The sequence below is a fragment of the Malus sylvestris genome, chromosome 8 (assembly GCF_916048215.2).
Source record: "Malus sylvestris chromosome 8, drMalSylv7.2, whole genome shotgun sequence".
NCBI lineage: Eukaryota > Viridiplantae > Streptophyta > Magnoliopsida > Rosales > Rosaceae > Malus > Malus sylvestris.
The window spans coordinates 23,011,246-23,027,723 of record NC_062267.1 but is presented as its reverse complement, the minus strand read 5'-3'; the positions used below and the strand labels follow the sequence as shown (position 1 = coordinate 23,027,723).

Below are 16,478 nucleotides of genomic sequence, written 5' to 3'. Positions count from 1 at the left end.
CAAGTCCAACTAAATATTAGTTTAATTAACTATCAATACTTACGATTCTTTACTTCAATCTCTCAATTCCTCACACATTGATTTATGACCAACATTTAACCACCAAAATCATAAGGTTAAATCTCACCTTTTCACCAAATTCCTTCACATTGCTCAATTCCCCAAACAAGGCTTTTGTCTCGATTATTTAATCTCATTTATTGTATGGATGCATCTAACGTCTCGTTAGACTGCCTACGTACCCTAAACAGGGATCAAGCCAATCGTAGTTCACAACAATTATTTGTAGGTAACATGCATATGGATATACCATGACATAATTCAAACTCAACCATCTCGTAGTATTTTACAACATATAAATATATATAACATGGCACAAATTGCTTAATTCAATTTAAAAGTAATTTTGAAATTATCAATCATATATATATATACGATAAAAAGGAAAAGATTCACTCACCTGGAGTCCGCCCTACCATTTTCCTAGCACGTACATCGAGGAGTCCCGGACGAACGGTGCCTAGGACAATTTTCAAACCACATCTCAGAATCCTTATCAATAGATCATGTAACTTACGTAAAACACATCTCTAAAGACGTTTTAGAATGATTGGATACCAATTGATCAAAAGTCAACCGTCGGTCAAGGATTGACGGTAGGGTCTATAACTCTACGTAAGTCGATCCGGAAGATCCGCTCTTTAGATTTCCGATCAGAAACTTCCAAAGATCCACATTATACTTCTAAAATATTATCCTAAAATTTCACTATGATCCAACGGTTAATCTCCGTCAATTGCCAAAACAAGGTGGTGGTTAATGTTTATTTTATGAACTTGCAAATCCAATTCGGGAAGATGCGCAAGTTGGATTCTCGATTCGTCAATTCCTATAATCCTCAGATATTATGTACTATAACATATTAAAGTTTGGTGACAATCCAATAGTCGGATCGTCGATTCATATTTTTACCAAGTAGAGTATCGTAATGAAACTAACTTCAAATAATCAAATTATGTAATACGGATATTAATTATGAAATCAGGGTATCTAAAATTTAGCCTAAAAATAGCATTGAGGGTCCCCTGGCCACGCGCCGCCGTGGGTGGCGGTTGGTCCTCTCGACTCGCCGGAAAAATCAACTATTTCTAAAAATTATCAAAATTTATAGAATTGTAGGTCTCAATGAGTAAAGTAAACTTTATACCTATGACCAAGTCTAATTTGGCCGGAAAACACCTCAAATCGCCCTTGATCGGCTGTAAAACCTTGAGATGGGAGCTTCGATTCTTCACATCCGCAGCTCCACCGCTCCCAAACTTGTTTGGGGTCTGTTCCTGGGCTTCAGAGGTTTCAATTGGTGAAGGAAATTGTAGGTATTTGTTCCAGAAATGGTGGATCGAAGGCCAAGGTTTCACGGCACCCGTACCAATGTTCTTCATGAACTCACTATGAAAACTCATCGATTTAGACTCTATTTGGGTGCTGTGATGTTATGATTAGGTTTGGGATGGTGAGAGGATTGAAGAAAACCAAGAGAATCAACGGGAAAACCCGTTAGAACAGTTGTAGGGAGTCGGGCCAGCATCCGAGTCGTTGAGTTTGGAAACGGGTCGAAGGGATCCGGTGCTCTTTCCCCTCCGTCCTTTCTCTCCTTTCCTCTCCCTTCTCATTTGTCCATCTCCTCTCCTCTTTTTCCTGATTCGTTCTGTTTCTCCAAGTCCATGGGTCTCTCCCTATCTCTTCCTCCTCTCCCATCTTCCTTCTTTCTTTTCTTTTTCCGCAAAAAACTCTCACTCCTATCCTTTCATTCCTCATTACCTTTTCCTCCTTAATCTCTAATTGATTACCATCCCCACATGGTGGGAGTTTATTTTCCTTTAACTATATAGTTTAGTGAAACAACTTCAAATGTCCGTAACTATACCGTTATAATCCGAACTCGCAAACGTGTACCTAATTTGCAAAACATGGATTTACTACAAGTTCATCCAATTGTGAAATGAATTGAAGCACTTTTGAGGGGATACATACAATGAAAATAAATAAACTAGATACATCAAGGTTAAATAATTTAGTTTATGTCCAATCCAATGCAAGGATCATGAACAAGAAGAATTTAGTCTATCATCTAAGAATACTCCTCATTATGATTATATGTTTACTGCTTTTTAAATATTGAACTTGTTGGATGGATGGATGGATATACTTTGTGTATTCTTCTACTTCTATTTTTTCATTTTATCATCCATACAAGTATAGATTTTTTTTTTTAAAGTGTAAATAGATACTTATTTACAAAATATACTATAAAATTACATAAATCCGCTGCCTAGGTGCTAAGCCCCTACCTGTTGTCAGAATAGCGCCTAGTGTTTTTTAGAACATTGGTACTGAAAGGCGGGGTTATGGAGTTGGGGAGAGTTGAAACCTGGTTCAAAAGAGTAGAGTGTAATGGATTTTGATAGAAAATTGAGGAGAAAGCCGAGCCCAACCCACTTTAGGTTACAGGCCTAGGCCATATGCTATTTGCTCCCCCTCTCTTCTCTCTCCAGTTCCCTTTCTTTCGATTCATTCTTTCTCTTGGTTTTGAGAAGCAGAAAAACCTAAACCCTCTCCGGCACTCATTTGCACGACAGCTTCAAAATCCGAACCTCACTCCTCAGCCCTCTCAGGTACCTTCTAGTTCTACTACCCTATCAGGTTCCTTATACCTGGAATTTGTTGAATAATATTGCTCACTCTGTATGTCTGTGTGGAAGAATGACAAGGGTTTTGTTATCCTAACCCAAACTCTATTGGATCATTGAAAAATCTTCAAATCTCGTTGCTTGTCTGGACATTTCTGTCTCAAACCAAAAAAATTGAACTGGGTTGAGGCTAAAAATTTGAATGTTATCAGTAATCGAATCTGCAGTTCGTAGTTCCATGAATCTGAATCAAATCTGTAGTCTTGCTTGTTTGTGGGAATGATTGGAAAGTGTTTGTGTCTTTTTGGAGTGATTTTGATATTTGCTAAACTGCAATGTCTTGTATGCAATAAAAAGAAATTTTTTTGGGGAAAGATGAATTAATATTCGATGTCTATTTACATTCTTTAACGAAATTAGAATGAATGGAACTGAATATTGTACTGTCTGTCTACTCTCTAGCGAATGTTGCTATAGGTTACTAGCGAATTCCGTACTCGAACTATACTTCGTATCTGGCAACTATGGTTCAAAGTATGAAAACATTTCGAAGATAGTTGTGACCGTGATATTTCGAAGATAGTTGGAAGATAGTATGAAAATTTAATCAAGATTTAAATTTTGGCGTTTGTTGTTGTGAGATAAATTCTTGGTTTCACCACTGTTTGCTTGGCTGTTGTTGAACCGGTTCTGCTGCTTTCTCTCGAGCTGATGTCTTTGGTAGTGTTTTATAGGATGCATTGACGGTTTTAAGCATATTTGCTAATTAGTTTTAGTTTACTTTATTCAGTTATTGTGATTAAAAAAAAAGCAAAGAAAATGCCATTGGGACTAATAATAGGGTTAGGAAGGGCATTTCGTCGAAAGCGAACATCATCACTTGACATTCTTTCTTCCAAACGTGCCCCAAGGGATTACTACAAGGGGAAGAATTGCAAGCCGACTGGTTTCCACACCCGAAAAGGTTTGCCCATTTCCATTTTTGCAAAAATTTGACAATGTGCTCATTCAAAATTTTCAGGTAAAAATTACTGATTGACATGTTTTCGAATTATCCAAAATTTTTGCAGCTAAGTATGTCGTGCAGCAGGAGAAATTACCTAACTATGTAGTCCCTGATTTAACTGACTTCAAGGTGAACATGTTTCTATTTCTCTTTTGTTGTTTCTCTTTTCCTCCATTCTTCGGTAATATTCATCTTTTAAGTTAGAGCTTCCATTTGGAATTTCATGGATGCTCTGCAGCTCTGATGACATCTTCAACTATGCTATTTTACTAAGGACGATTCTTGCATCCACCCTTTTGGATGAACCCTCATGCCTATCTGTTTGGCATGGACCAATCTCATCTTGACACGTGTTCCCTTTTTCAAAAGAAAAAAAGAATCCTTGCCTTTGAGCCCAATTGTCATGCCATCTCCAGCTTCAGGTACTTCAGTTCTGAGCAAAGCAACACCAGAAGTTGGCGATGAAAAATTTGGGCAACACATTTAAAGGTTATGTTCCATGTAAAATCAACAAGTCATTCAACATCTGATGTCATCAACTTCTGATGTCGGTTTGCCCAGAGTTGAAGGTTGGCATGGCATGACTGCTGAGCTGAAAGGCAGGTATTCTTTTTCATTTATTTTTTAAAGGCTGACACATGTGACGGTAGGATTTGGTCCATGTCACCCAAGGAGTGGATGCAAGTAATGTCCTTCTAATAAAAACTTTGAAGTTATAATTGAACAGTTTACTCCTCACTCTTATGTATACATGTAGTTCTAAATTACCGTTTCCTTTCGTGCTTGCAGCTCAAACCATATGTATCTCAGTGCCCCAGAGACGTCAAGAATACTCAGTCTGCTGAACCAACTAAATGAGCAAACCGAGCGACTAGTGTTCAACTTTTTTGTTTATTGTTGTAATTGCGAATTAAGTCATTCATGTCGATATTATTTTGAGTAGGGATTGATGCGAGACCGAGGAGGTCATGTTCGTGTTTGGCAGGTTCATGCCCTGGACATGTTCAAGTAATAAACCCTTCTTCTTCAGTTAAGCATTTCTTTATATCGACTCAACTGTAACTTCACCGGACTCATTTTGTGGTAACAGATTGATGTTCTAGGGTTAGCTAATTCATCTGTCACCATTTTGCTTCGCGTTCGAATCTGATCCAACTGTGTTAGTTAATTGGGTGAACAAGTTAATTGATGTCTGTTTGCTTTAGTAAGAAGCACGTTGAGACTTACTTGGAAGTGCTTTCTAAAGAAGCACATTTTTAAAAAAGTAGTTTTGTGATCCATAAACATTTTCAAGTTATTCTGCCAGTTGTAGGAAAAAAAATGTTTGTAATTGTGAGAAAACGCTGTTGGCAGAGCAATATGAGAAACATTATGCTTTAGTACAATGCCAAAAAAATTGCAACGTAATAGAGACCAAAGCACGCAAGGGCAGCCTGTCGGGTTTTTTGCCCTTTTTGGTTCAAAGTAGGCTGTGCCCGTCTTCACATTTTAATGGATTGTTGGAGACGGTTAAGGCCAAGGATGATCACTGCCTACTTGCAAGTTTTAATGTTACTTTACATTACAAGCCTTTTGAGAGGCTTATAAAATTGGTCGTATTTTGTAAAATAAATATAGGTTCTCGAGCGTCTGGTTGCGTTATATGCATTGTGTATCCACTTTGGTTGAATAAATAAACAAAAATTGATAATAAGATAAAATTTCACATTTATACCGTTAAACTGATTTTAATCTTCGAATTCTTCTCTTTAATTTTTTATTGGTGCGTGCCAATGCTGCCTGAATTTATAATATGGTTTGGAGTAATTTACGGTTTCAGACATAATTATAGATATATTTTTCTCGGATTAAGGTTCATAATTCCGTCCCGCACTTGATGGAAACGATTCACGTATATTGGATGACTAGTGAATGCTTATTAATTTTGATAATTGTTTATTTTGGATGATTGATCTTAGAGGTCCCAATTACGAATGCTAGGTTGGGTAAGTCTGAACCAATGAGAAACATATATAATTAGCATATTCATTATGAATACTAAAGTTCACACATGGCTAGGTTCTCTCAATACTTGTCCCACAAGTAAATTATACACATTAATACTAAAAATACAACATTTTTGATGGGAGAAAAAGTTAGGCTCACACCTACCTAGAGGAATAGGATGCCTTGTGAAGCCTCAAATTTTGATAATAATCCAACAAATTAAATGAGATGAGAAGATAAAGGCCCTGAAATGTCTGTTAAACATTGTTGGTTAGCTAGATATAGTTATGAAAATGATAAATGAAACCGTGTTAGTAAATATTTCAACAATTAAATCTTTTGTTTGGTGAATACATTTAAGGTTAATTGCAAGTGTGAAACGATGTAAAACATGCATTGATGACACAATGAAATGTAAGTGACCGTATCTTAGACGGATGCGTCCTGCAACTGCAAGAAACGACTATATATACACATACATACATACATACATATATATACATACATACATACATACATATATATATATATATACATACATACATATATATATATACATACATACATACATATATATATATATATATATATATATATATATATATATATAGACACACACACATGCTCCACACTGTCCTTCACCATCATCACACAACTTCAAACATCGATGGAATCAGTTGATTCCAAAGCTTAAGCAATGATGTCTAGCAATGCATTTATTTTCTTCCTTGTCGTTGCTATGGTTGCAGGCACAGCCTTAACTTTCACACTGAAAATGAAGCCCATTCCCTTCCCCCAAAACCACACCCTTGTCCAAGAAAAAACAAGTCGAAGTTTCCAAATCTCGCGCAGCGGCTATGTCCTCCTCCCTCCGCCAAAGCACAACTGAGATAACGGCCCCCGTGAAGCGTTCATTCAGTGGCTTCTTCTACGTGGAGCTCTGGATCAGGACGCCCCCAGTTAAGGCCAACCTGGCCATTGACACAGGGAGCGACCTCATTTGGGTGTAGGGATGGGCAACGGTTATGGTGGGCGGGAACCGCGGTTATTTATTCATAACCGTTTATTCTCATAATCGTATAACTGTTTACCCGTTGGGTAATTGTTTAAACGGTTATACCCATACCCATAACCGTTTATAAACGGTTAACCATACTCATAACCGTGTACCTATTTAACCGTAACCGTTTAGTATCCGTTTATCCATTTATCATTTTAAAATCCGTTTATCATTTCTTTTTTACTATTTACTCATTTTTCACCTGTCTATGTATCATACATTTCCGCATTTTAATTTTTTAAGTCCGTATATCATTCTAATAATTGAAATAATGGTTTACAGACAATATTTTCAACTATTAGCAATGAAGGTAATATAAAATTTGCTAAGTATTCTTGGGTTACGAAAACTGTTAAAAGATAGTATTTTTGGGTTATTTGACTCGGAATGTAAAATATTAACATAATATATATAATAAACCATGAAATTTAAAGTGGTTAAGGAAAACTATATTATATTATAGAAATCATGCACTATAGTCAATAACATTGATCTAAGTTTTGTCCGATAAGGAACTTGGTTTGTGTTAATTTTACATATATAAAATAAATGGGTAAATGGTTACCCGTTTATAATCGCGGTTAATATCCATAACCGTCCATTTAAATTTCGTGGGTAAACGGTTACCCATAACCGTAACCGTGAAATTTAAATGGACGGGTAAACCGATGGTATTTGCCCATCCCAAGTTGGGTGCAATGCGCAGATTGCACCAAGTGCTTCCCCGTAGCTCTGCCAAATTTTGATGGGAAGAAATCGGCTACCTACAGAGCCATGTCTCCTCGTCATCCGCTCTGTCCCGATCCTCCTCCTTTGGGTCGTAACGACACCTGTTCGTACGAGGTTAGCTACTACGGTGAACACATTGAGAAAGGGCAGAGCAGCAGCGGCCGTTTTGGATGGGACGTATTCACCTTCAAATCTGAAATTTGTGGGCAACAGAAGCAGCAACAACTAGTCACGAACGTTGCGTTTGGCTGCGGGATAGTGAACCATATTGATACGGGGCCTCAAGGTCCAGAAGGGAACCCGATCGCAGGGCTTCTAGGCCTAGCCTACACGGCACCTAGTAACTTCTTGAAGCCTGTAATGGATGTTGAATCAGCAAATGGAACACTGATACACTTTGGTAAAGCTGCACAAATTTCGGTCCTAACGTGCAGACTACACCAATTTTGGGGCAGGGCGGATATGGGAGACTGGTCCCAATAGATCCAAAGTTGTTCATGGAGCCTGTAAGTGAGACAGTTATTGATTCAGGAACACAACGTAGCTTCATCACCGCCAAAGCCTATGTCGTCCTCAAACGAGCTGTGATAAGTCACTTTCAAGACGCCTACGGATGGAATGGAACCCTTTGAACAACACCAGGAAACATGCAGATTATGACTTGTGCTACGAGATACACAGGGGAGGAAGGTATAAATTTCCAAAACTCACACTGCATTTCGAAAATGCATATATGGATTTGGATAGGCAAAGCACATTCAGAGAGTATATCCAAGAAAATCAATTCTGCATGACGATTCTTCCTCTGGATGAACATCTGCAGCTAAACGTACTCGGAGCTTATCAACAAGCAAATCACAGGTTCTTTTTTGATGTGGCTGATTTGAAATTATCCTTTACTGCTGAAAGTTGTTGATCACTAATAGTAGTATTAGTATTGCAAAAAAAAAGGTTTAAGTGATCATCGATAACATATAATAACACCTTTAATTTCCTTTCCAGCTTGTTAAATTCCATAGTTTCTTTGTTGGCAAATTAAACTTCATGGTAAATTGAGTAATGCGGAGAGCAGGGCTCCCTGAATATTTGCAATCTCGTCATTTGATCACCTGAACAAACTAATAGTTTGCATCGATGCATTACCGCTGAGGAGATTAATGGGTATTGGTAGTGTCTCAATCTCTTTTGGACAATCAGAAAGTAGGAATGCGTTTGTTGATGGTCTTTATCTGTCAAGAAATAATCATCGCGGCGGTTAAAAACTGTCAACAATCGCATTCCCCAACACTTTCTAACATAGGTTACAAGCTGCCACTCTATCTAGCCTGATTCAAATCACAATAAGATTCACATTATAACAAAACAGTTCAGAATTCACACCCGCTAGTTTTCAAGCCTACAATATACCGAACCCAGATCGATCTTTATGATAGATTCGATATCATATTTGGTATGAAAACAAACTTACATCTACGGAAAACCAACCGTCTTCAAAGAAAGAAACCAAACTAAAGAAACCAACCGTCTTACCTAGTTTGGGAGTGAGGTGCTTAAAAAAAAAGCACATATGAAAAAAAGCTGTGAGGGTTTTAGGTGTTTGGTAAACTGAAAAAAAAGAGCTTATTTTGGAAGCTGCTGTGAGAATAAGCTGAAATCAAAGGAAAAAGCTGAAGCTGCTATTTGTAGCTTTGGAAAACTGGTTTTTTTTCAAAACACACAGAGCTACAGTGCTCATTTAATGAAAAGACCCACTATCAGACTACTTTTTTTTCCAAAAGCTTTTTTACAAAAAAGTTTACCAAACGCTCTGCTGATTTATTTTACAGCCATTTATTCTCACAGCACAACCGCTTATTCTCACAGCAGCTTTTTTTCAAAGCACAGCAATACCAAACCAGTTAATGTGACGAAAAGAAGGAGAAACAATTCTAATGCCTAGAAATTGATTCTAATGCCTAAACCCTGATAGAAGCAATGTGAACAGCTACAAATCTGTCACTTGTCAGCGCACCCATTATTCAATATGGAAATCTAAGAGAACCTCATTAGAGTAATCCATCTAATTTTCCTCATCTTAGAATATTATGGCATTCTGTTAACCTAATCCCAAATTAAAACCCTTCAACTTAAATGCCCGAGATTCAAAATGAATCAATGACTCCGAAGAACATTACGTCGGCAAACATGCTCTTCTACAATTGAAGAAACCAGCCAAGAATTCATCCCATTTCAAGTCTACTGAGATAAAAAGGAACTCACTACAGAACAAGCAATGTAAATATGAGATTCAAGTGCAGAGAAAATAGGTAAAAACTATTGAAAAGTAGAGAGAGAGAGAGTTAGAGAGAGAGAGTAGAGAGAAAAAGGAGCACCTTGAAGCAGATCGACCTCATGCCTTCCATGCATCTCACATACTAATATATACTATAGCAAGTGTCGAAATTAAGTGGGAACACCTGAAAGTGTAACCAAGTCCTCACGTGTGTAATGTTTGGTTCATCTTAGAAGATAGTTATCTATATACCATATAAGCTCACTGGACTAGAACTGATATACCAAGTACGATTACAGGTACAAGATGTCCAAGAGATAAATACAATCTTTTCTCATCAGAAAATACTGCACCTTTCCATGTCCGTACCTAGTCTGCACTATCTCATTAGGCAGGTGAAAACTAGCAGCAAGAGCACGGCTTATTTGTACGCTGTTTGTAAATTGTCTAGCCCGTGGAGCGGTGTAATATATCCCAAACAGCTTTAAAATTTCGTCCCTTCGTCGGCATCTGATAAAATTGAACTCGTGCAAAGAAGATTAGCGTGACCTTTGCAAAAGGACAACAGCATAAATCGAGAAACGTTTTTGGGGAGAAAAAATTCTGTTGCCGGGCCTGAACCCGGTATTTCGAGATAAATCGAGAAATGTTAATAGTCTTGTATTTTAACTATTCTTATTATTATTAAATGAATATGTTTCACACATAATAAATAACATAAATATGTAGTGTGAAACAAATGCATGAATTTTTTTACTGAAAATGAGAGTTTCCCCTTAAAACTTATTTTCTCTCACTTAAAACCCATCCTCTTTATTTTTTCACTTAAACCTCATTTACTAGAGTCAAACTAAGCAAATTTCCTTAAAAAGCTTGGTATGTTAGTTTTTATAATTCTTGTGTTCCTAAAATACCCTCTTAGAGTGTAACGTGGGTTAGGTTTGACTTATAATTAATAATAAAATTTTCATTTTATTGTTTTCAATGCAATTAAATGTTGTTTGTACCATACTTGACCAATCTCAAAACTACTGAGCACCGGTCAACGTTATATCGTCAAGGACCCAGAAGAGTTTCCCTCCAACCAGGAGTCCAATCACAGCGCGACACGTGTCGACATTAAAAGCCAATCATAGCGCGACACGTGTCAACATCAGAAGCCAATCACAACACGACACGTGTCAATGTCAAAACAAAGCTAGAAACCCTCTTCTATAAAAGGAGATCATTTTCCCACAATATTTTCGAATGTCATTTGTACTAAATCATTCACCAGTACTCACTAAAGGAGAGCTTGAACCTATGTACTTGTGTAAACCCTTTACAATTAATGAGAACTCCTCTACTCTGTGGACGTAGTCAATCTGGGTGAACCATGCACATCTTGTGTTTGCTTCCTTGTTTCTATCCATTTACATACTTATCCACGCTAGTGACCGGAGTAATCTAGCGAAGGTCACAAACTTAACACTTTCTGTTGTACCAAAGTCCTCACTGATTTTGTGCATCAACATTTGGCGCTGTCTGTGGGAACGACACTTATTCCCACTCTCTTCAGCTTTGTTAAGCTGGTTTCCACCATTCGTACACTCTCTTTTGATCAGGCATCCCTCTCTAACATGGGGAGCGAAGGAAGCCACATCACGCAGAATGACACCCCTCTTGCACTTGGTGCGAGGCAATGAAAGAAGGAAGGAAATAGGGTTGCTCTTCAAGCTAAAGTTGATGAGCTAGAAGCTTAGAACAACAAGATAGCAATGAAGAATGAGGTCCTCCAAGAGCAGTATGAGAAGCTTTTTGAGACGCTCCACGAAACTAGGCGTACTCAAACATGCGAGCTCGTTACCCCTGTGGACATCAACCATCATCTGGGTGCCCCCCAACACGGAGGGTCACCTTCCTTCGACATGGGTATCCCTGATGAGGAGCGAGCTAATCATCAAAACATTGATCAACATGAGACTTCTCTCAACCCAGCTGCTTCGACCCAAAGCAGGAAAAGTAGAGGAAGACACTTCCTTACAGAAGGAGTAGAAGGATCGAAAATCGTTTTTCGCGATTGTCGAGATTTCCTAAAGCAACGTCGAGATAGTCCCATCCATGTAAACTCAAAGATCAATGACCCAAGGGTCTCTGAAAGACTCGGTCCCCTCCTATGTCCCAGGCCGGCTACCAATTTGGGGAAGGGGCAACAAGTCCTAGAGAAACACGAAGGTATAGGGGACTTAGAAATGTTCCGACGGACATACCTTGGAAGTCAGTACGGCGAGTCTAGGGAAAAATCACATTCTCTTGATCAAACCTTCATACTTCTAAGAGAAGATGGAGATTTACGAAAGAAAGCTCCAGTGGTACATGACTCCACTCAGGACCCTCTTATCCTACAGCTTCTTAAGGAAGTAAACAAGTTGAAGGCCGAATGACAAGCTGAGATACCTGATTGGAACCAACCTAGGCCTGGCCTTCTTACAAGAAGGATCCTCGACACCTCCCTCAAAGCAAAGACAAAGCAGAAGCCTGGCTTGCAACTCTATACTAGAAAGGAGGACCCGATTGAACACCTTAACCTTTTTGAGTCCACCATGGCATACCGGATACACACCGACGAAGAGCGGTGTCTTCTCTTCCCCTCTACCCTCTTTGGTGGAGCTCTAAACTGGTATAGCCGTCTTCCACCGGAGACGGTAAACTCATTTGAGGAATTGAGGAAATTGTTTGTTTCTCAACACATTTTCCAGACCAATCGCTTGCACTTTACGGATGACTTGTACACTATTTGCAGAAGCCAGACGAGTCATTACGTAAGTATACTGGCCATTTCAGCCATGAGTATTCCCTTGTGCCGAGGCAGACGGCAAGACTGCCCTCAAAGCCTTCACGGCAAGGCTACATGACTGTTTTTTTTAAGTACATGATCAATGCCAACACTTGGAAGACATACTTTAAGGTGATGGCCTAGGCTTATAACCATGCCTCCGCCGAAGCAATGACATACCAAGGGAAACCCCCCACAGTCACCCTTTATCAGCAAGTAGGGAATGGAAGCCAGATCCAACCAATGAGAAGACTTCGACCTTCCAAAGGGCAGTAGTGCCTCCCTTTGCCTTACTTAATACTTCGCCAAGTCAACAGACATATCAATCTCAGGGCAAAAGGAAAGATTTCCATCCTCACCAGTCTCATTTTAGTAAAATAAGTAAGGGACACTATCGCGATAACCAAGGGTATCGCCACGATAATGCCCGCCCCCAGGCAGTCAAAACAATAGGCCAAACATGTGTCAGGACATACCCTACCCCGAGGTATGAGACATACACACATTTGAACACCACATGCGTGACCATTTACCCCAGGATAGCACACCTGATACCGAAGCCAATGCCAAGGTAGTCGGGTTACAAGCCCACGAAGAACACGGGCACGTTTTGCTCTTACCACGAGCATAACGGCCATGACGGCGAGAAGTGTATCACCAATCGTGATCATATTGAAGCTTTGGCACGTGAAGGAAAAATTGATCAATTCCTCATTCACCCTCCAAGGGGTAACCGTAACCAACGCCAGGTGAATGTGATATATTCCATAAGTGGTGGCACACCCATATCTAAATCTTCCAACAGGGCCATGAAAAATAGTGAACGAGCTTTAAGGTCTGGCCACCAAGTGTTTCACGTGGAAGACATCAGGGGAGGCAAGTATCAAAAGCTTAACTGGGATCTAATATGTTTCTACCCTGAGGAAGAAAGAGGTATCATTTACCCTCACAACGACCTACTGATCGTGGAAGCTCATATAGCCAACTTTGAAGTACAACGAATCCTGGTAGACACGGGGGCTTTGGTCAATATCATGTTTGTTGAAGCTTTCAAGGCACTTAATGTAGTTGAACACTTGCTCGATCGCTCGATTTCTCCTCTGATAAGCTTCTCCGATGATATCGTGCACCCTTTGGGGAGCATACACTTACTTTTCACCATTGGTACATGCCCTTACACAGCTACCATTACCACTAACTTCCTGGTGGTTGATTGCCCAACGACATACAATGTCATCCTGGGACGCATATGCATCAATGAACTCAAGGCCATGGTATCCACACATATGTTGTTGATGAAATTTCTAACCCCCTATGGCAATGGTTACATCAGAGGAGATCAACTTAGTGCACGATCATGTTACAACACTTCGGTCAAGCAACAACACCTGCTTGTGCCTAAGGAAACCCTTTCTATACATGACCATGTCATAAAGACCAGCCCAGACGAAGCCAACTTGGATCTTCACGGTGGCAACAGTCAACCCGACGATCTTCGAGATGACTCTTTCACCCAGCAGCACAACCCACTGAAGAGTTGGAGAAGGTCTCTATTTCAAAAGATTATCCGGATCGCATGGTTAAGATTAGCACCACCTTGTCACCGCCCATTCGGTTGACATTGATCTTTTTTTTGCAAGAGAACACTGACGTCTTCGCCCGGTCATACGAGGACATGCCAGACATCTTTCTCGATATAATCTGTCATCGCTTAAGTATTGACCCCAAGACTAAGCCAGTGAGACAGAAGCGAAGATCTTATGACGCTCAACGGTACGAGGCAAGGAAGGCAGAAGTTGAAAAACTTAAAGGCATAGGCTTCGTCCGCTAAGTCAATTATCCAACGTGGGTAGCAAATGTTGTCCTTGTTAAAAAGAATCCGACCAAGGAAAGTCTCGTGCCTCAAAAAGTCTTATGGAGAATGTGTGTCGATTACATCGACCTAAACAAAGGATGCCCGAAGGATAGCTTTCCTCTTCATCTTATAGACAGACTTATAGACTCTACGACAGGGTGTGAACTTCTGAGCTTCATGGATGCTTACTCAGGATACAACCAAATCCTCATAAACCCTCTGGACTAAGAACACACAACCTTCACTACTGATAGGGGACTATATTGCTATAAAGTCATGCCCTTCGGCCTAAAGAATGCAGGAGCGACTTATTAGAGACTGGTCAATTCAATGTTCACCGAACAGATTGGGGAGAGCGTGGAAGTTTACGTTGATGATATGCTAGTCAAGAGCAAACATGCTGACCAACACATCACCAACCTATCTGAAACTTTCACCATTCTGAAAAGGTATCGAATGAGGTTGAACCCCAACAAATGTGCCTTCGGCGTAGGCTCTGGCAAATTCTTAGGCTTCATGATAAGCCAACGAGGCATTGAGGCTAATCCCGAGAAGATGAAAGCAATCATCGACATGAAGGAACCGGTAACTTCAAAAGACATCTAGAGCCTTACTGGCAAGGTGGCAGCCTTAACTAGGTTCATCTCTAAGGCCACAGACATATGTGCTCCTTTCTTCAAAACACTTAAGCCAAGTAAGAAGTACATTACATAGACTGATGAATATGGTGAGGCATTCAAGAACCTCAAAGACTACATGAGTAAAGCCCATCTGCTCTCCAAACCTGAGGTTGGTGTCACTCTCATTATCTATTTGTCGGTATCGGCTTTAGCAGTAAGTTCCGTTCTCATTCGAAAGGATGGTAATGTCGAACGACTTGTCTACTACGCTAGCAAGGCCTTACAAGATGCGGTGACACGATACTCCAACATTGAGAAATTGGCTCTAGCATTGGTCATGTTAGCTTGAAAAATTCGCCCTTACTTCCAAGCACACTCCATCATCGTGCTTACCAATCATCATCTTTGACAGATACTCCAAAGTCCTGACACTTCGGGGTGAGTGATCAAATGGATGATAGCATTGGGTGAGTTTGACATCTCTTACCAACCAAAGCTAGCTGAGAAGGGCCAAGCCGTGGTAGACTTCATCGCCAACTTCACATATCTTGTTGACATTGTTTCTACGCCTAAAGAAGTGGTTTCATTACCCTCGGAAGCTCAGAAAATATAACCAACAGCCCCATCATGGAGTCTATATGTTGATAGCTCGTCCAACCAACAGGGTAGTGGAGTAGGACTAATCCTTACGACCCTTGACAAAGTGGCGATGGAGTATGCTCTTCATTTTAAATTCAAGGCGTCGAACAATGAGGCCGAATATGAAGCCCTCATAGCAGGCTTACGTTTGGCTAAACACATTGGGGTTAAACGAATTGATATCTTCAGTGACTCCCAATTGGTGGTTAACCAGGTCACCAACAACTTTGATGCTAAGGATAGCTCCATGGCAGCATATCTGGCACAAACACAATTGTTGCTCAAGCATTTCCACTACCAGATCACCCAAATTCCTCGAGCGGCAAATAGTTATGCAGATGCTTTGGCTCGCCTCGCCTCAGCGGTGGAAGACAAGATTGGGAGAAAAATTCAGGTCGAATTTATGGCAACACCAAGCACCATGGCTGCGGAAGTGTGCAACTTACAACAGGGCGATAGTTGGATTACCTCAATTTATAGATTCCTTACTCATGGCACCCTTCCAAATGACAAAGTCCAAGCTAAGCTGATTCGATACAAGGTTAGCCGTTACTTGATCATTAATGACCAACTCTACAATTGGGGTTTTAACCTACCATACCTAAGATGCCTTATGCCCGCAGAGGCGGAAATTATCCTTCGGGAAATACATGAAGGAGTATGCGGAGATCATGCTGGATTTCGATCCCTAGCACACAAGGTTTTTTGCCAAGGATATTACTGGTTAACACTTCACCAAGATGCCATCAGAATATCTCGCTCATATGATAAGTGTCAACGCTACGCAACTATTCCTCACTCCCCTC

General features: G+C 40.0%; 2 protein-coding genes and 1 pseudogene across 2 annotated transcripts; all 3 read left to right on the top strand.

Moving 5' to 3' along the window:
* Nucleotides 1-2,517: 2,517 nt before the first annotated feature.
* LOC126630938 (uncharacterized) lies at nucleotides 2,518-4,730 on the top strand. The gene is made up of 4 exons (XM_050301092.1): nucleotides 2,518-2,675; nucleotides 3,481-3,654; nucleotides 3,761-3,825; nucleotides 4,486-4,730. The coding sequence occupies exons 2-4, from the start codon at nucleotides 3,510-3,512 to the stop codon at nucleotides 4,552-4,554; spliced, it is 279 nt and encodes a 92-aa protein (XP_050157049.1). The 5' UTR covers nucleotides 2,518-2,675; nucleotides 3,481-3,509; the 3' UTR covers nucleotides 4,555-4,730.
* Nucleotides 4,731-6,539: 1,809 nt separating this feature from the next.
* LOC126631448 (aspartyl protease family protein 2-like) lies at nucleotides 6,540-7,954 on the top strand. Its single transcript, XM_050301574.1, has 3 exons — nucleotides 6,540-6,686; nucleotides 7,025-7,052; nucleotides 7,449-7,954. Exons 1-3 carry the CDS (start codon nucleotides 6,540-6,542, stop codon nucleotides 7,952-7,954), a joined length of 681 nt encoding a protein of 226 aa, XP_050157531.1.
* Nucleotides 7,955-10,237: 2,283 nt separating this feature from the next.
* LOC126633620 (U6 spliceosomal RNA) lies at nucleotides 10,238-10,332 on the top strand (annotated as a pseudogene).
* The last annotated feature ends 6,146 nt before the right edge of the window (nucleotides 10,333-16,478 follow it).